The sequence below is a fragment of the Lipophrys pholis genome (genome assembly GCF_963383615.2).
Source record: "Lipophrys pholis genome assembly, chromosome: 20".
Classification (NCBI taxonomy): Eukaryota; Metazoa; Chordata; class Actinopteri; order Blenniiformes; family Blenniidae; genus Lipophrys; species Lipophrys pholis.
The window spans coordinates 18,071,884-18,091,403 of record NC_137648.1 but is presented as its reverse complement, the minus strand read 5'-3'; the positions used below and the strand labels follow the sequence as shown (position 1 = coordinate 18,091,403).

General features: G+C 44.4%; 2 protein-coding genes across 6 annotated transcripts in view; both read right to left on the bottom strand.

The window, feature by feature from the left end:
* Positions 1–2,468: 2,468 nt before the first annotated feature.
* Positions 2,469–19,520, bottom strand: part of ccny (cyclin Y) — a 45,828-nt gene continuing 28,776 nt past the window's right edge. For 4 of the 5 annotated variants that reach the window (XM_080489467.1, XM_080489463.1, XM_080489466.1 and 1 more), the window contains 6 exons: positions 19,406–19,441; positions 18,942–18,999; positions 18,687–18,806; positions 15,068–15,234; positions 11,093–11,255; positions 7,095–10,270 (listed from right to left, as the gene is read on the bottom strand). In XM_080489467.1, the coding sequence (XP_080345593.1) occupies positions 10,154–10,270; positions 11,093–11,255; positions 15,068–15,234; positions 18,687–18,806; positions 18,942–18,999; positions 19,406–19,441 (661 nt within the window). In that variant the 3' untranslated portion in view covers positions 7,095–10,153. Of the gene's footprint in view, positions 2,518–7,094; positions 10,271–11,092; positions 11,256–15,067; positions 15,235–18,686; positions 18,807–18,941; positions 19,000–19,405; positions 19,442–19,520 lie in introns of those variants that run through there. The other variant, XM_080489464.1, reaches the window with a different exon arrangement.
* gjd4 (gap junction protein delta 4) lies at positions 3,259–5,272 on the bottom strand (the record flags this gene model as incomplete). Its single annotated transcript, XM_080489926.1, has 2 exons — positions 3,259–4,454; positions 5,209–5,272. The coding sequence occupies 2 exons, from the start codon at positions 5,270–5,272 to the stop codon at positions 3,259–3,261; spliced, it is 1,260 nt and encodes a 419-aa protein (XP_080346052.1).

Below are 19,520 nucleotides of genomic sequence, written 5' to 3'. Positions count from 1 at the left end.
TTTTTTGCCAAATGTACATATTTGTTCATGTAAAACACTTTGAATTACACTGTTGTTCTGTAGAAATAAATCTGCCTCACCTAAAATAAAAAGAGTATTATAAGAAAGGAGAATTTCAGCACCACCCCATACCAATCTCTACATGCTTGCATGTATTTTTCCTTCCAGTCATTACTTAAATTCTAACTACAGCATCAAGCAGATATGAGTAGATATGCGCTCAGAGGTGAAAGAAGTGTTCATCCAGATGTAATACCACGGTTCGTCCACTTGAGGGAGCCATCAAACAAATGTTCTCGTGTGGATGGTGACGGAATAACAGTGAAGAACCTAAAGACAAATTTGAGCTAATATTTCTAGAACATTACAACGTAATGTTGTTTTTTTTTTTAGTATTGTGTCGAAGATTAGAAATAAACAAAACCTAAGAACTTACATTTAAAAAAAAAAAAAGAAGTCAATTCAACTTTATTTATAGTGAAATACAACCGTCATTTCAGGGCACTCTTACAGAGAAGCCCAACAAATGTTGTCCTTTATGGTTTTCTTTTAGTCGCTCAATGAACCCGATATTCTTTTAAATTCTAACTTTTTCTTAACCTACCTTTTACTTCTTTATCTCTTTTAATTTTTTTTTTACATCTGAAGCACTTTGAGATTGCTTGAATGTAAAGTGCATTACAAATTGTATTATTATTATTATTTCACTGATTGCTTGAAGCTCATCAGTGAGACGGAGTATCAAACATAGGGCTCACGGGGCAAAACTGGCTCCCGACAGGTTCAATCTGACCAAACCACCAAGCAAATGCTAAAAACTTAAAAGGAAACTGATTGTTTTGGACATTTCACCGCATTTTGCACAAGAGAATTTCATTAAAATGGACTTTATGTTGAGATTACAGTCACTTCCGTTGGTAATTGGTACTTTTCTGCAAAAATATAGATATTTCCATGACACCTACTCTCCCTGTAGTAGACACAAGAGGCACGTCAAACTCGTTACCAGGTTTTTCTCCCACAATCCTCTCTGCTCTGTGCACTGCTTCTCCAGACCAGCATTCCTGTAGGTCAGCCGAGCGAAGCGGCGACGATTCTCCCTCCAGCTGGAGTCGTCCACCGGCTGGGCCTTTTCCTGGAAAGACCCTGGGTGAGAGGCAATGGTGCATTGGAGGGAGAGATTATTCTAAAGCAGGACCAGGAACCGGAACCATTGTGGACACTGAGACACAATACTGAAGATACACAAGTAGACTTTACACAGGGTTCATTAATACTAAAGATTAGTAGTTTTCTGTCAATTCTAGGTTTTAAATGGCACTCGAGTCAAAAAGGTGTAAATACTATAGACACCAGTTAGATTAATTAACTGCAGAACTGCTTCTGTACCAAACAAATGTGAAATGATTTCACAAAATACAAAAAATACAGAGGATATTACTGCAATTTCTGATGCTCTCTGCAGCTTCCTTATGATTCTGAAGTGTCCTGAAGGGGGAAACAAATCTTGTTTTTCATTAGTTATTTAATTTTTTTTAATGCATCGATCGACTAATATGACATTTCGCTTTTCGGTATATTTTGAAGCTTGAAGCGTGTAAAAATGAACAACCACAGTCCCAGAAAGCTGCTGAGTGTGTGTTTCAACACGAGGCAGTACTTCATGTTGTGTGTCACTGGAGGGCAGCAGGAACTCAGCCTGCAGCGTGGATGAGACATAAACACAAAGCACAGAGACACACACAAACTTAAGTGAAATGCTTTAAAAAAGTTACTTTATCCTTATGAGAAGCTGTATATGTTTTATACAAATAGAATATATGAATTACTATAGAATTACTGGGAAACAGCAGTATAAGCAAAAAAAAAAAAAAGGCATAACAATGAATCATGTATACATTTTCAGGTTATTTTAAATTCATTTATTGAATAAGACAGCTTTCCAAAATTTTAAAAAACAAAACAGTGAATGTTTTGAGTTTGCATGAAGTAATTTCCTTCCAGTTAAAATTGTAAAATAAAAAACAAAAAAAAAACATTTGCATGTATAAATGACAAACTACATGGCGTAAGCCCCCCCAGGGGGCCGCACTGTGTAGCTGGGTGATATACGAGGCTGCAAGCTTTAGTAGTCATCTTCAAAAAAAGAAAAAAAGAAAAAACACCACAAGAGGCACGAAGATCAAGAGTTATACCTTTACACTGAGGCCGGCGCCTTCGGATACACGGTGACAGACAACGAGAGTGATGAGGCTGATTTATTGTGTGTGTGTGTGTGTGTGGGGGGGGGTCAATTAGTCCGTATGGTCTGCAAATCTGGGCTGAGGGTCTGCACGGATGACGCGGGACACATTTCAGCAGACGGGCGTAAATCAGACGGTCCACTTGTTGACGTGGGCGGAGGTGAAGCAAAGCTGCAGATATCCTGAAGGGCAACAGGCTGCGTTCCTCCACCGCGCTCTATTTCCAGTGTCACAGTGCGTTAAGGTTTGTATTCCTCCTAAGCTCCATGAGGCCCTGAAATAGAGTGACAAGCCGTCTCCATAAATACTGAGCCCCCTCTGTGTGTGTGTGTGTGTGTGTGTGTGTGTGTGTGTGTGTGTGTGTGTGTGTGTGTGTGTGTGTGTGTGTGTGTGTGTAATTGCTTTGTGATCCCTTGTCAGCTTTGAAGGGCCTTCGCCGTGTCCTTTTGAGGAGGAATCCTTTTCTATGCTTCCTCTCTGGTAATAGCCACCGTCGCAAGCTTTTCATTTTGACTTGACCCTTTTTCATTCCAAAAGGTCATCCAAACACCTCGAGGCTGCCCGTGTCCACTCTGACCCCGGTGACCCCCCCCCCCCCCCCCCCCCACACACACACACAAGAGGGAAGAGGTGTCATATAGAGAATCCGAGGTGGGAGGGTTGCGTGTTTAGGACAGTTCAAGGCCTTGCCTTTGTTCACCGACGGCATTTCGGGGCAGTAAAACACCCCGTGAGTGGAACAGGTGGCCGGCACTCGTTCAGATTTCTTTCAAGGTTGAGGTTTCGCCTGAAGGACACTTGAGGCCTGAGAGTCCCGTCATTCATGTCTGCTTTTGTTTGGAGGGCGCGTTGGAGTCTTGTCACTTTTTCATCACCGGAGCGAAGCTTCCCTTCGGAGGAGACGTGGTCCCGCCGCCGTGATGGAAACCGGAGCGGAAACACCGTCTTTACTGATGACGGTTCACGTGAGAACATCAGACCACAACCGTTTGTCAATCGCAACCACCGCTCGATGTCACACCCACTCCGATCTCTTCTCCTGCCCGTCCTCATTCGTCAGTGGCTCCGCACCACCGCCCAGCTCCACCAACGTGTACTGACCCACCCTCCGGGTACAGATCGCCGTTGTCGTGGAGACGTCCGCGCCCGGGGCTGCCGTCGCCCCGGATGGTAATCCAAGAGTCCGTCTGGGCGGCGGCGGAGGTTTGAGTTTGCTGCGCTTGCTGACCCGGATGGATCGGGGCGTCCCCAGCAGCTCCTGAGGGCAGAGCGCCACCTCGCTGCCGTCCCTCTCCAGGGAACCCTCTCGGGAAAAGTAGCCGTTGTTCCCATTGGCATTAGAACCCGGGGGTCTCGGAGAGCAGCGCTCCAGCGGCGGCAGCTCCTGACCTAAATCAAGCGCCCCCCCTGCAGTCGAACCCTTGCTGCCTTGCCTCTTCCGGAAACTCTCCATTCGACCGAGCGCCGCCTCCACATCCTGCTGGGCGACGGGGTTGCCGGGCTCGGTCCCCGTCGACGTTTGTCTCGCTGTGAGAAAACACCGCTCCTCCTCTGCAAAGAGTTTCTCCACCATCATCTTCCTCTTGCTCGTCTGCCTCAGCGAGCGCTTGACGGCCCAGATGAAGTCCAGCATGTTCAGGAGGAGGGCCAGGGCGCCCACGCCCAGCATGAAGTTGAGCATCACCGTCTTCTCGGTGGGCCTGGAGATGTAGCAGTCCACCTGCGTGGTGCACGGGGTGTTCTGGCACAGAAACCTCCTGGGGATGTAGAAACCGAACAGGTAGTAGTGAGCCGCTCCGAACCCGGCCTCCAGCAGCGTCCTGAACGTCAGCTGGACGATGTAGGCTCCGGTGAAGCACCGGGCTAACGCCCCCTGCTCCACCAGCAGTGGCGCCTCCTTGCCTGCGGACGTCTCCCAGCGGATCCTAAACAGCCGGAAGGCTTTGGCGTTCAGGTCCACCGTGAGGGCGTTGGACACCTTGTGGATCACGTAGATGATGAAGACGACGGAGGGGAGGCACAGGGTGACGAGCTGCACCAGCCAGAAGCGGAACAGCGAGATGGGGGTGAACAGGTCGTAGCAGACGTTGGCGCAGCCCGGCTGGATGGTGTTGCACACGAACCTCTCCTGCTCGTCCTGGTAGAGCGGGTAGCCGGCGAAGACGAGGATGAGGAGGCGGAGGAAGATCATGACAATGAGCCACACTTTTCCTGTCAATAATTTTGAAAAGAAAACAACATAAAAATCAAATGTCATAAAGACTTAAGACTGCGTTTCGGGGGTTCAGTTTACAAGACGACGTTCCTCGGAGTCACTGGAAATGCAGGTTTTTGAAAACTGTACGACTCGGTCAAGTCAAGCTCTTTATTTGTCACAATCATTTGCAGTACAATGTGCTGTGATGTGTTTTTAGTACTTGTTCCAAACACTAAAATAGTAGAAGAATAAATATCTAAAACACAGTTATGATAATAATAATGACAATTAGAGCACATAACAGATAAATATGTATATTTATAAACATGTGGAAAATAAGCGAGGTAAAATTAAAGTGTCAAATAATACAAAACGTATATGTACAAGGCAGTTTGTTGAGTCTATTGTTTCGGGAAGAATCTTCTTATGCTGCGTTCACACACAGGCAAGATGCTTCATAAATATAATTTTCCCCTCATTCGTGGCTCATTCCTAACATTCTTAATGTGACATTATGCATCTGAACGCCACATTAACAATGTTAGGAATGTGTCACTAATGACTGAAAAATGATATTTGTAAAGCACCTTGGCTGTGTGTCAACGCAGCATTAGTCTCTCTGGCTTCTGAAACGCCGTAATGTAAATGTGACGTGTGAATGCAAAACTTTTCGGAAATGAAAATGTTAAAACGATGTGTTTTTTTCCCCACTTGAAATAAACGGAGCCGTAGATTTCAAGCCTCATTTCACCAGTGACGTCGACTCACCCATCAGAGTGATGCTGTGATTGACAGCGATGAAGAGGACGTCGAAGGCACTCGATCCCGCCATGCTTCCAAATCCCTCCAAACTCTCCACTTCCGGCCCACGAGGCCCGAGACCTTTATCCCCACGCTCAATTATCTGTCCACTATCTCATCTATCTGGCTTCACGGCGTCTCCGGAAGGCACAGCGGTGACCCCCGGGTTCGTCATCGGGCCGAAACAATCCGCCTCAAGGAGAGGAAACACGTGTCCGGATCCAGAAGCGTTAAAAGTCCAATCTGATCCGACCTCCGGGGAGAAGAAACGAGCTAAACCAGAGTCCCGTCTTGCCTCCTCCTCCTCTGTCCCCTGCAGACAAACCGTCTGTCCTCAGACAACAGAAGACGGGAGCGAGCCCCATTGTGGGTCTATTCTTAACACACTTCCAAAGGCACGTCGCCGTCCTGGCATTGCAGAGATATTTTAGTGCTGCCGGTCGTCCTTGCAGGAGAGGAACGAGCCTCTCCTGGCCCGCTCACTCTGACCCCGAGCGTTAAGTTCTGCGGTACAGTGGCGAGCGCGTTTTAACTGGCTGCTCCGTAAAGAAATACGAGCGATGAACTGAGATAATATGGAGATATGAGGGATTTTGCTCTCTGAGTGACGAGGATTTACTGTGTTGTCACGTGATATGGAGAGAAATCTGAGGTGTAGATCAAAGTTGGATTCTACAGATAAATCAGATTTTCTTTCCCAACATTCATGATTTTTAGAAGGTCACGGCTCCACTTATAACCACTGTAAATCAGGGCTCATTAGCACTCCCCAGTCGGATTAAAGAAACAAGAATCCCCCATGAAGAACAGTTAGACTAGACAGCTACACTTGAATATGCTTGAAACAGGAAATGAGCTGAACTTCTCACAACGATATAACGTCGACGTATTTATTTAAAAATGGTGCGTGCTGCATGTTGAGCACATTGGGCACAGTTCAGTTTCACTACTGAAACCCTTACAGACGCCACAGAGGAGTAAACGGGGGGGACGCACCGTGGGCTCAGGGAAATGTGGTGGAGACTCATGACATGCAGGCAACGTGATGATACAGCAAAATTCAGCTGGAGGCGATACGCAGAAACGACTTGTGTTTGAAAATCATCTCATTTTCGAGCACGGTGTGACCTAATGGAAACATTTCTGGGAGAGTCCACGGCGAGCCGAGCGGGGAACAATGCACACCTGTTTTCAGTTACTGAGCAGAAGATCTGCAGCAACCTGCAGGAAGAGTCACGTCTAAACACCAATAATAAACCCCAGTCAAGTTTCCGTGAAATATCTGCGCTCCTTCTTTCAAAAAGTGAGGAAATGCTGAAGGATCTCTTTCGAGAAGAAGATTTTCTGACAGTCACTGGCACCTTCTTATGCCTCGTCTGCTTTTGCTGAGGCTCGCGGGGTAAATGTGGTAAATTAAGTGGCCCGAATGACATCATTGGCACAAGCTGTGCTGTTCCGTCGCTCGACCAATTATCTGCTTGTCGGGTTCATTGAGTGTCTTTATTTGTTTACGACGTGCCAAATGCATCCGAAAAATCAGGGAAAAACAAATCTCCCCACGGGTACTAACAAAGTAACCTTGAACCTGGTTTAAACCTACAAGACAAGCAGCAAATAGCAGCAGCCCAACACGCTGAAGCGCGAGCTTTAACTTTGAAATTGGTTTTATCATTTTTGCTTTATTTGCATTTATAGCCATTATATTCAACCCGTCAAGTGCTTGTTTTGTCTAACCTCGAGGTCACCGAGGTTAGACAGGTTTTTGTTTTTGCTTTAACAGCTTCATTCTCTTGTAGATAATAGTGTAGTTTGATAATTTATGTCACATGAAATGGAATAAAACACACACTGTTGGTAGCGAGGTTTTAAGACTTTAATTCTTGCACAATTCTTTTTTTTGTTTTGTTTTCCTAAACATTGTTTCAGAAGAGAAACGGGAGCGGGACTTCAAAATCATACAGAAGAAGAAGACGGAGTTTGGCAAACTGAGAACAGGAACGAACGAGACAAAATCATAGAAATGAGTACGGTACGACTGCTTGAAGACAGAAATATGGAAAGAGGAAAAGAGGGCCAGACAGAAGTCAGTTTGGGATTCAGAGAAGTTGAGACTAAAGTAAAACTCTATGCAGAGGTAGAGTTCAGTGCTATGAGACACACACACACACACATACACATACACGCACCCACACACACAATAAATAAGACATACAATCGTTGAACACCTCCAACAGCTTTCTGGCTTCTCTTTCCAACACCCGACTCTCTTCTTCGTGACTCCAGGATCGTCCGTCACGTCTCCTCCGCTTTGGTTCTACATCCGATCCCTTCTCCAGCGGCGACGCGAACAAATGAACCGAACTCGGTGGCGCAAGTTGCCAGTAAAACACGCAAACCGCCGACATAGAAACTGGAACGTGAAATAAAACGAATCGAAATCCTGCAGGTGGTTTCCACCTCTGGTCCTGGGGAGCTTCTGTGTGTGGATTTAGACGTCACCCTACGCTTGATTTTACAGAAGAGATGCAAGCGGACGGCAAGAAAATGGGAAAAAAAAATCCCTCTCTGGGAAATTCCGACTTCTGAGTTGGGAGTGTTTAAGAAAAAGTTAATGGATAGAAATACTGTGTTTCACACTTTAACCTGCAGTGGGTTTTGTTATTCCATATTTTTAATGTAACGATGCCACGTTGAATGACACATTAGTTTCTGGGAGCTTTTCAAAAAGTTCCCATATTCCCAGTTTGGATGCTTTTCTCTATTCCGGGTATTGTAGCAGGAGAAATCTTCATGATCAGGGTTTTAGAGCACTGCTTTACCCAACCACATGACCGTCTACAGTGAATCCAGCAGAACATAAAGCAAAACAACCCCTTTTATAAAGTCAAAATATGTAAAAAAAAAAAAACTTTTAATTTGCTAATCCCTGTAAAGTGAGAGTGAGTTGACTCTACGTTCGGTGTAGAGTCTCAGATGTTTTCTATTTCCTCTATAAGAAAGGTCCAGAAAATAAGAGTGAACCAGGAATGAAAAAATTAAAAAAAAAACACGATGAAAAAGTTATCAGGATTTTGTTGGTAAAATAAAGCACCAACATGCAGCCCCTCCATATCCCAATAATACTCATCAGATCAATAAACGCATGAATCGGAATGATCAGAAGTCGTCACATTGTGCCACACAGTTGTAAAGAATGAAAAAAGCTCTCAGAAGTAATGTCTCAGGCGAGGTGTCAGAAAATATAGTTTTACGGTGTCTGTTTAGTCTGAATCCAGTCAGGGTTTTCTTTGTGGTTTTTGGAGAGGCAAAATTAAACTGATCAGGAGTTTGATTCAAGTTATAAACCTAAAAAGTGACTAAATAACTCATTTTGAGAGGCAGTAGTTGTGAAAATATCAAAAATGATTTTAAATAGCTTCGATTTCTCTCAAATTCATCGAACAAAATGAACTTAAATTGCGAAAACTTGGCAAACAAACCCCCAAAAGAAATAAGCTGAGAGTTTTGGAATGGACTGCATAATGTTGCATTAAAACATTCAGAGCTGAATTACTGGACGGTTGGAGTCATGAAGACTGAGAGCAACCACTCGAATAGGCAGAAGAATGGCGGAAAAAAAACCCCAACAATACAAAAATACCATGTTTTGTCAGCTGAGTCAAGGCTATTGAAAAACTACAGCGCCTTAAATTAAAGTATAAAACGTCTGATAAGCTTTTATGCCGTTTCCATGGCAGCAAATCGCTTCAAACATGGCGTGTTTACAAAGCGAGGGTAAAAGAAAAAATCTAAAAGAACAACAGAAAGAGCTTGAATCTTAATTATTCATCACATACAGTATTGGAACACATAAAATTGGCTTTTTCTGCGGCGCGACAATGTTGAGAAGAAGAAGAAGAAGAAGAAGAAGAAAAAAAAAGAATTAGTGGTGTCTCCCATTTAATACTTTACCATTCTCTTGATTTGTCGTAGGATCACATGTTTTCTGTCCCCTCGGTTAAAAACTCCTCCAATATAAATAGTCTAACGTCACTCTGCTCTTGTTTTTCGGTCTTTTTACACCTCAGCCTACAGATGCTGCCGTATTCACACTATACAAAGAGGATTTAGCAAAAAAAACAACATATACAATCTCCCCTTCCTGTCGTCTCCGTTTTCTGTCCTTTTTGCGGGAATCGAGTGGCTTCTGGAACGTTTGTGCTGTTTTTCTACCCGCGGGCGAGGACGAGCGTACAAAAAGTCCCAAACGAAGACGAGTAAAGAGCGTAGGGTTCCTTGTTCGGAGGAGTCAAACAAGCTTATTACAGGCACCGCGGGTCAGGACGATGGCAGTGAAGGAAGTCTACAGTATGTCTCACGTCTGTCCTCCAGTCTGTGGATACGAAGCCATGCGTTGCTCTGTGTGGATTGGTTGTGACTTTTCGCCAGTGGAATGTACGAGTCTTTTCGGCGAGTGGAGGAATGCAAAAAAACAAAAAAAAACAAAAAGAAAGAAAGAAAGAAAACAGGAGGAGGTCTGAAGGTCTGAGCTTTCAGGATGTGCAGTGTGCCTACAAGCGGCCAAACTCTCATCTCGCGCATCGGCGGCTGAAACGGAAGATGAAAAGTAGACGGAGTGCACACGGCCTCCCTCCGTCGCCTCCATCGTCCGTGGCGAGACGGAGGGACGCTGCTCTCATCGTGTCCTTTTCACAGTCTTTCCTCCCAGCGGCTGCAGTTTGCTTGAGCTCGGGTCCGTTTGGTTCAGTGCGGGCGGCCGGCAGGACTTTCTTCTATGTACAACCACCAGAGAGGGCGCCGTCGCACCGGTTAAAGTGCCTGGTTGGGTGGAAGTGTGTGTGTGTGATATGACTGCTTGCTCACCGGGCAGGAGTACGGCACAGGTCTGACCTCTACCTTCCCCCAGCGGCTGTTAGGAGACGATGGCCGGACACCACCGCACCACCACCAGGTTGTCGGAGCTCACCGAGCGCTTCTTGGCCAACTTCCTCAGGTCCTTGTACTTGTCGTCGCACAGCCGCGAGATCGCCTGAGGAAACCAAACGGCACGAATGAGACTGTGAAACTGCATGGCCACGTTAGTAATGGCCGCTCTGGTTCGATAATCCAGAAGATTTCTGTGACGTGTGTCTGAATGAAAATCCATAAATCCCCAACTGGTTTCAGATGTGGTCCAATTTACAATTTAAACTAATTTACAGTCTTAAGATTAGAACCAGGCGGAGTGGATCACACAGCCTTTTTAGTTAGCGGGACACAACAGGGAAAACCTATTATTATGTCATTAAAGCTCCTCTACCAGAATCCACACGACAAATTTTTTAAATTCAGGACCCAGTTTTAGTTGTTGATGTACTAGAACTCATCATTACACTCAGACAAACACGTCCCCCGGGGCAGAGCTGGACTGGCTCCGCCTACAAATGCCCATCTTGGGAAGAGGAGGAAGTACTTCCTCTCGTGGTGCCATGTGCCAGAGCAGAGCTGCCTAATTGTGGGAAGAATCAAAGGGAGGGCCGACCTTGATTGGGATTGGCTAAACCCCCGAACTTTCTGGTAGAGTAACTTTAAAATTGATCAGCTGAAAAATTGAGAATCTAAAAGTTTTGTAAATTGGTAAATAAACAACTGGGCCAAGAGCATTTCAATAACTTCTGCTCATGTCGGCTGTTCCTGGTCTATCAAAAGTAGAAAATGTCGTGGGTCACAGGTGAACTGATTCAGATTCTAATACTATCTCCAACAGAAAAGTGTCAGAAATCACCGTGCATCACAGCATGGTGTGTATGTGGCTGCAGAAACAAGGACCGACGTCTCGCTCAGTGTCCCTGTCGCGGCGGGTCTTCCTCACCTCTAGTTTCTGAGCCTTGTCCCTGCTGAGCGGCTCCAGCGGCAGGCTCAGGTTGTTGGCCTCGGCCAGCGAGCGCAGGTCGAAGTAATACTTGGCGTAGACGCTGGACGGCACGTTGATGTTGAACTGCAGCAGCTCCAGAAACTGCCGCTCCAACTCGTTCCTTTAAAAAGAAAAAGAAAAAAAAGAAATGACAAACGAGAGAGCAGAAAGACGTGAGCCTGAGTCCATGACGAGCGCAACTGGAAAGGCTTCATACACATGGGATGTTTTCTCCTGGCAGATCTATAACCTCACACATGTAGGGTGCCGATCTCTAGTGCACCCACGTGCATAAGCCTCTCCGCACAGAGAAAGGGAGCGCGACCTAATCTCCCAGCATTATGTGTAAGAAAGAGCTTCAATCCCGCATCCTGAAGATGCCTATTGTCATGCATGGCCTCGTGCGCGGCGACAGACGCTTTCATCTGCTTCTCTTCAGTCACCGCCGATTCACTTTGCGTCGCAGCCGCGATCCGTCTTCTCTCCCGCGCCTTTTGTTTCTCGCCGGCGCACATTTACAGGCATGCGGCAACAGACGGGCTAAATTTAGACGCAGCCAAACTAATATCGCCGTGTGTTATTTCTCCCGCACCCGTTCACCTTTTCGTGGATTTCTCTTCCTCAGCGGACAACACGACACGGCGAGATCATTGTGAACAAACTCGCATTCGCCTCAAAGCCATGCTGTCAGTGTGTTTGTGAAAAAATGTAATAATGCAACAGTTTTTTTAATGTTGAGACATTTCACTGTATTTTGCACCAGAAGGTTTCATCAAAATGGACTTTGTGGAGATCGGAGTCATTTTCGTGAGTATTCATTTTTTTGGGGAAAATATCCCAAAATTTCAGCCAATATTTATAAGCAATTATAACTTAATAGGTTTTTTTTTAGTATTATGTCAAAGATTAAGAGTGATCCCAAGAACAGTTTGGGTTTTAAATCCTCTCTATATGGGGTTTCTGTCTGAATTGGTTTAAGTTTTCTCCACTGGTTTACTCTTACGGTCTAAAAAAGATGTGTTTGTCAAACATAAGGCTTGCAGCAGGCTCCAATCCGACCAAACTACCAAGCAAACTGTAAAAATTTCACTGCATTTTGCACCAGAGGGTTTCAGTAAAAATGACTTAATGTTGAGAATTTTGTCATTTTCGGTCACAATTGTTAGGTTTTTGGAAAAATAAAGACGTTTTAACACGTGTACTCTGCGCCACAACAAAAGAAAACTTAAAAGTTTCAATTCAAAAGGTTATTATGGCACTATTTTAGTCCAGTCTGGCCCACTCAAGATGAAATCATTGTTATGTGGCTCAGCTGAATTATATTTGACACCCCTGATCTAGAGGATTGATGTAGTGCTGGTTGGTGATGTATAGATATTTATCCTCATGGAAAAAAAAAAAATCATAATCAGCTCCTACGACTTTCTCCATCATGTCACTTCACTTTCAGGGAATCGGAGGCTTGAAAACACTTGAACGACTTGGCAGGAAATTCTGGTCAAATCCCGAGTCACTGTCTGGCGACGGTACACGCTGGAAAGCGTCACCGAACAGGTGGATCCCACAAAAGCCGCCCCAGGAGTGTGAGCCCACAGGACAAGAATAGAGAGGCACTGGTGCGTCGGCGTGTGAAGGCAGTGAGGGTCAGCGTCGTGTTGCTCCTCGGGATGATCCCGCAGAGATTCCCGTCTTCGTCGGTCCGATGTGGTATATGGGTCACATGAGTGGCTTTCATGAATGCAGCGAGAATAAGTATTATGGTTTGGAGGAACTGGGAAAAGCCAGGCTTAATTCTGGACTGTCGACAAGTCGACGCATTTATCTAGAACCGGGGTGTCAAACATAAGGACCGTGGGCCAAAGATGACCAGAAGGAGGCGCCAATCCGGCCAAACCACCAAGCAAAATGTAAAAAAAAAAAAAAAAAAACAACAAACATTTTCTTTAACAGATTTCTTAAGAGTCGTGGATACAACAAAGACTTGAAACTTCAAAACCTGGTTTCACTGGACTCTTTAAGAAGTTGCTTCGCGACTTGGAGACGGACACATCTGTCTGCAGATGTTTTAAATGATCTACTTTTTATTTTAAGTCTTTCTTTGCTTCTGTGTCGCTTAATGAGTTGATATTTTCTTGTGTGTGTGTGTGTGTGTAGAATTTCCTGTTATGCCTGATGTTTTTTGGTTTTTTTTTTGCCCATCTTGGCCAGGACACTTGAAAAAGAGATTTTCAATCTCACCGAGGTTTTTCCTGGTTAAATTAAAAAAAGAACAAGCGATGAAAACTGAGCTCAAATGAGCTCCACACCCCTGATCGAGAAGGAAAAGGTGACGAAGCGAAGGGGTGGGAGGTGATGCGAGCTCACTGCCTCTCTTCTAAATATTGTTCCTGAAGTCAGAATCACAACGAAAAGCCTTGAAGGGTGTGTGACAAAGTGTGCAGAGGTCACACCGAGCACGTCCAGGCCACCGTCTATGCGACGCTCAACACCTCTCGAAGGGCTTCACAATCGCAGTCTATTCTCAGCCTGCTGGGAACAGAGTGGGTGGGGTGGGGTGTGTGTGGTGGTGGTGGTGGTGGGGGGGGTCGAAAGATACACCAGCAAAGAGGAAATGTTTACGACAACAGCTGAAGATGTTTCCCAAGCACGGATCATTTAAACTATTTTAACTGTCTGAGTCATTTCTGGAGCTCGTGTAGCGCAAAGGGACCATTTAAAGCTCTGTAACTAGGAATATTAGGTATTGTGTGTGGAAATTAAATGAGGAAATTGTATGAAAGTGTTGGCATGCAACCCTTATTGAACTGTAGTCAATCTGTATTGATTGCAAACTTTAAGTCTAAAGCAAAGCTCAACATAATGTATCTGTAAATCACTGATTTTTAAGGAAGCATCTTGTGCAGATAAAACTGTTGATGGAAGTGAATTGACCGGAGAGAGCAGTGCACAGTTAGTATTATAGCAGTCCTAATTTGCTTTATAATTTATGATGTGTCACGATCACATTTACAGACCCAAGGTCATAGAGCAGGGGTGTCAAACATAAGGCCCGCGGGCCAAATTCAGCCAAACCACAGAGGAAACGGTCAAAATTTAAAAGAAAATATGGAATTTAAAAAAGAAAAAATTCTTACGAGTAGCGGAAAACAACACTGAGGCCTTGAGATCATTGCGAGCAAAACTAATATCAGCCTCAAAGCTAACGTACATAATGCAACAACTACAGGAGAAGTGTTCTGGACATTTCACTGTATTTAACACAAGAAGGTTTCATTAAAACGGCCTTTATGTTGAGACTGCAGTCATGTTTGGCAGTAGTTTTGTGAAAATGTAGACATTTCCATCACGTATACTCTGCGCCGCGATAAAGAAAAAGTTCAATTCAAAGCTTATAATGGCACTATTTTACCCACTCAGGATGAAATTGGGCCGCACCGACTTGAGACATAAGGCTGAAAGACACAACCTGTACTAAGAACAGAGCTGATAAGCAATAACCCGTCGATCCGCAGGCACTGATACTGCAGTTCACTTCGGCTTGGTATATTATCACTGGTCAAATTGACAGAAAATGGTCAAAACATCCTGAGGCGACCAGGAAATTGGTCCGATGCTCCCGACGAGGTGTCTGCCAGTTGTGTGTGCTGTCTCTTTGGTTAAGGCTGCAAAAAATTAAATAAATTAAAAAAATGACTGGATTTGTTTTTGGGGGTGCCAAAAAGTTTGGATATTCTCCATGTGTGATTTATTTTTTTTTCCCCCTCCGGCAAGCTAAGAAGATGGATTTGATTTCGCAAAACCAAACAATTGATGCAGAAAATGACAACAATCTGGACATAAAGCCCATTTTGATGAAACCTTCTGGTGCAAAATACAGTATACAAAATACACTCTTCTGCCAACACGCTGAGGTTTCTTTTTCCAGAAACTCACATGTCCTCCACCGTGATGTCCTTGAGAATTTGGCAGTAGTCGACGTTCCAGACCGCCTGGTCGTCCCAGACTTTGGAGGCCAGAAGGATGGCTCCCAGCACGATGCGCTTCCAGTTGGCGGGGCAAATGTTGATCTCGGCGTACGTCAGGAGCCTCTCCAGGTACACCTGTGACCGAGAGACGTGCGACGAATGAGTTACACGCGCCTTTGTTTCATTTTCATCGCTTTGGCAGTTTGAAGTCTCGGGTCAGATTGTGGACGGAGTCGAACATCAAACCATAAAGAAGAACGCCAAGAAGTTGACCCACCGCACCATCTGGGCCAAAACCACTCCAAGAACTAGAACGGGCACTCAGTAGAGCGCATACCTTCGCCAACGACACATCTGTGACCATTGAAAACGATGGGTTACGAGGAAATTTGATCCAAGACACCACTCCTTCCATTTGTCATGGTCGTTTGAATCGCTTCATGTAATCACTGTTTGACACACATTTACACACATTTTACAATTCCCATGTGACCCCGTCCCACTGACCACTGACCCCCACCCGCTAACCAGGGTGAAAACGTCCCTGCATCACATGGCATATCAGAATACAGGGAAATAAAAACGGAACATTTTGGCGTCAGTTTGACATCAATCAGATTAAAACGGACCGCGTTATGACGAAAATACGTTTTTGACCTTTTCGAGACCTCGACCTTGACGTTTGACCCAATTGCTCTCAAAATAAACTCGATTAGTTCTTGGGTGATGACGAATCATCCCTGAAAATTTCGGGTTATTAGTTTTTGCGAACAGTTGGTAAAATAGAAACAAACCAATAAATATATAAATACAAGCAGCCATAGACATAACAGGCAAAAGAAAACATGACTGAAGACCTCGTTTGGAAGATTTAGCTTTACAATACACTTAATTAAAAAAACAACCTGAATGCAGATTATATTTTTGGGGTTATAACGCTTACAAATTCAACATGTCTGATGTGAATCCTTTGTTTTCTCCCATCACTTCCTCCTCCTCCTCCTCCTCCTCCTCCTCCTCCTCCTCCCCAAACAGATCGCACTGTGAAGAAATCCGGCCTCCCTGGAGCTTCCTCATGAAATATCCATGCCAACAGAGAAGCCCTTCATTCCGTCCACACCTCACCGAGCTGAGCTCACGCAGCCTGGAGGCAACCAGGAGCTGGAAGATCCACTGATCGTCACGTTGTTGGCGTTTGTGAGAGGAGCCATTCTTCTGCTCCCAACGGCTCGGGGCAAGTTGTAATTGGCTGTGCGTTGACAACTGAAGCACTTTTTAATTCCATAAAAGCTTGCAAACACGAGTGCCTGCTTTCCTTGAGCGGTAAATGTAATAATTTTAACCAGCACGCCGGCAACATCAGTGTCGGTCGGTCTCATGTTTGCTGCTTTCCTCTCTTGACAGGATCGCACTTCTCCATGAAGAGCATTTCCTGCACACTCAGCGAAACTCAGACCCGTTATTGCTGCTTCAAGCTCTGAAATCTGCCAGCTCTCAGACGAGTTTGCAGACATTTTTATTATTATTTTTTTTTTTTAAAAGAACAGGAGAGAATATTGTGGGCAGAAGAGCCGTCACTGTCATGATCCCGACTCCCCAAAACACCACGTAGACTTTTAATGGCTGTTTTAACGTCGGACTAATAACAAGAGGATGTGAAACAGATCGGAAAAAAAAAATAATAGGTTTCATTGTGCTGTTTCAACAAGGCTGAGGTGGTTAATTGGGTGAGTTTCTGCCTGCAGGCGATGTTCTCCCATCTCAGCTGTGGCTCAGATCTGGCAGCAGGTGGAAAACAGCTCGTAGAAAATGATAGCTGCAGCCCGCGCTGACACTATGTACTGGAGGGGCATCGTTTTCAGGAAGAAGCCACCCTGATCAAACAAAACTATGACGAATGAATGCCACTATATTCTATATGCATCGTCGAGGTTCTTTACATTTGCAGATGATGCAGAACGTGAGTGGACAACTGAAAAACCAGGACACCGTTAATAAGTTATACTAGCTTGGCGAGTATTACGTGACGTCATCCGTCAACAGCAGGCGTGTTCTTGTGTGACGCCTGGGATACCCGACCAGGCTGCATGGAACCTTGCATGCAGAAGTTAAGGAATGAAAGTTATGCACCCCGTTTGGTGGAAACAAGACGTGTAATGAACAGAATTGGAATATGTTCACTAACTCTGTACCAATCCATTATCTGGGATCGATCGGCCTTGACTTGACGTGCAGGGGAACCAACCCACTGACTTTGATGGGCGAGTTCGAAAGCTAAAATAAAATTCATGAAGCGGAGTAACACCGGACCATGAAATAATTAAATAGTGAAATAACTATGTTTTTTTAATGTTGTAAAACCAATCTTGAGACCCACTTTTATTCTCAGGCTTTTGCCATGTTTTAGAGTCTGCACCCGTTTTTATTGCTGCACATTTTCATTGTTTTATTTTTATTGTCTTACTGTATTTTATTGTTTAATTGCTCACTCTTTTTTTTTTTTATTTAGATTGCCTATTTATGTGAAGCACTTTGGCTTCAGCTGCAGTTGTTTTAAAGCGCTCTATAAAGTTGGCTTAACACAACATGAAAAACAGCACACCTAATCACACATTTATATATTAAATGCCAATTAATCAATTTAAATAATTAATGAAACATTTAAGTAATTATTTAATGGCGTATTTATTTTCAAATTTTTTTTTGTATTTATTATTTCAGCATGTTGAGTCCTGAATATATATATAAAGACACACACACACACACACACACACACACACACACACACACACACACACACACACACACACACACACACACACACACACACACACACACACACACACACACACACACACACACACACACACACACACACACACACACACACACACACACACACACACACACACACACACACACACACACACACACACACACACACACACACCTCACTTTTTTCTTCTCCATATTTCATCTTTGATACTCGATCCACATATTCAAATTTTTTTTCACTCTAATTCATTTCTTCTCCACCGTTTGGTTAAATGTATTTTATGATCATGCCTATTTTAAACTTAGCGTTTTTAGCACTGTCCAGTGGAGCCTGATTCATTTCCATCATGCAACTTGTCTGATGACATATAAAGGCATTTGTTCATCTAAATAGATAAATGGATCTGGGCTGCACGGCGCTGAAGGGGTTAATCTTCTCGACTCAGAGTGACAATATCTTAGACTTGAAGGCCTTTCTGGGAGAACTTTGCATTTTCTACCTGGGCATGCTTGAGATTTCTCTCAGTTTCTTCTCACAGTCTAAAAACATTTAAGGTTAAATAGTTTCCCTGATATTTACTGAATGTATAAATGTGAATATGTGTGATTGACTCAAACTTGATTCATCGCATCAAAAGGTGCCGTGTTCATACAAAGAAAAGTTGTTATAAATGGCAAAATTCTCCACAAAGACATCGAGGTCTCACGTGACCACGTGAAAGTATAAAAGGGTCAAAGAAGAGCGTGAGGAAGCAGCGCTGCCTCCTGGAGTCGGCGCAGAAGCGCACACAGACAGAGAGACGGGCGCTCACCAGAGTGACGATGGCACACTCGGCGGTGAGCTGTGCGGCGCTGAACAGCGTCCGGACAAAGCGGTAGATCTGCTTCTGCTCCGGGTCGTGTTTGTCGTAATCGGCGGGAATCTCGGACTTCTGCAAACGACAAGGAAGTTATGAAAGAACCCGTCGTCCAACTGGCTCCACCGAGGAAACATCTCCGATTGTCTTGCCGACGAATCCCCCCCCCGCCCCCCCCGCCCCCCCAACGGCTCCAGGTGAAGGCCTTACCGAGAGCGGATGCAGCTTCTCATCGAAAATGTCTGACAACATTCTTCCGTCGACGTCTCTGAAATCACACGGAAGCAAGAAGGAGAGTCAGAATATCGTAAAAAAAAAAGAAACGAAAAAGAAAACCTATGGCATGCAGCCATTAAAAATAATCTGATTGGATAATCCATTGATTTATTGAAAACATATACAAATAAATAAATGATCAATGGTACTAAACCATTTATAAAACTCCTAAAACTAGTAGTCCTAGTGATCTGCTGAGAGATTTTTTTTTTTTAAAAAGTTTACTAGTATTAAAAACTGCTGCATAAGTTTGCCGAATATTGACTTTTTACACTTTACTCTGCTGAATCGCGTAAAATAAAACTCCAAACTGAAGGTAAATCAGCATTAACACCATCAGCTATCCAAACGCTGCACGTGACCTGTTGCAATACAAACAATAAAGCCATTCAGCCTACCTGTTTTTTATGTGGTAGTATATTGCCAGGGCTACGCTGTAAACACAAGAGGAGACGTCAAAAGGTCAACAGGGGACCGTGTGACGCTGGACGAGGTGTGTGAAAGACGACCGCT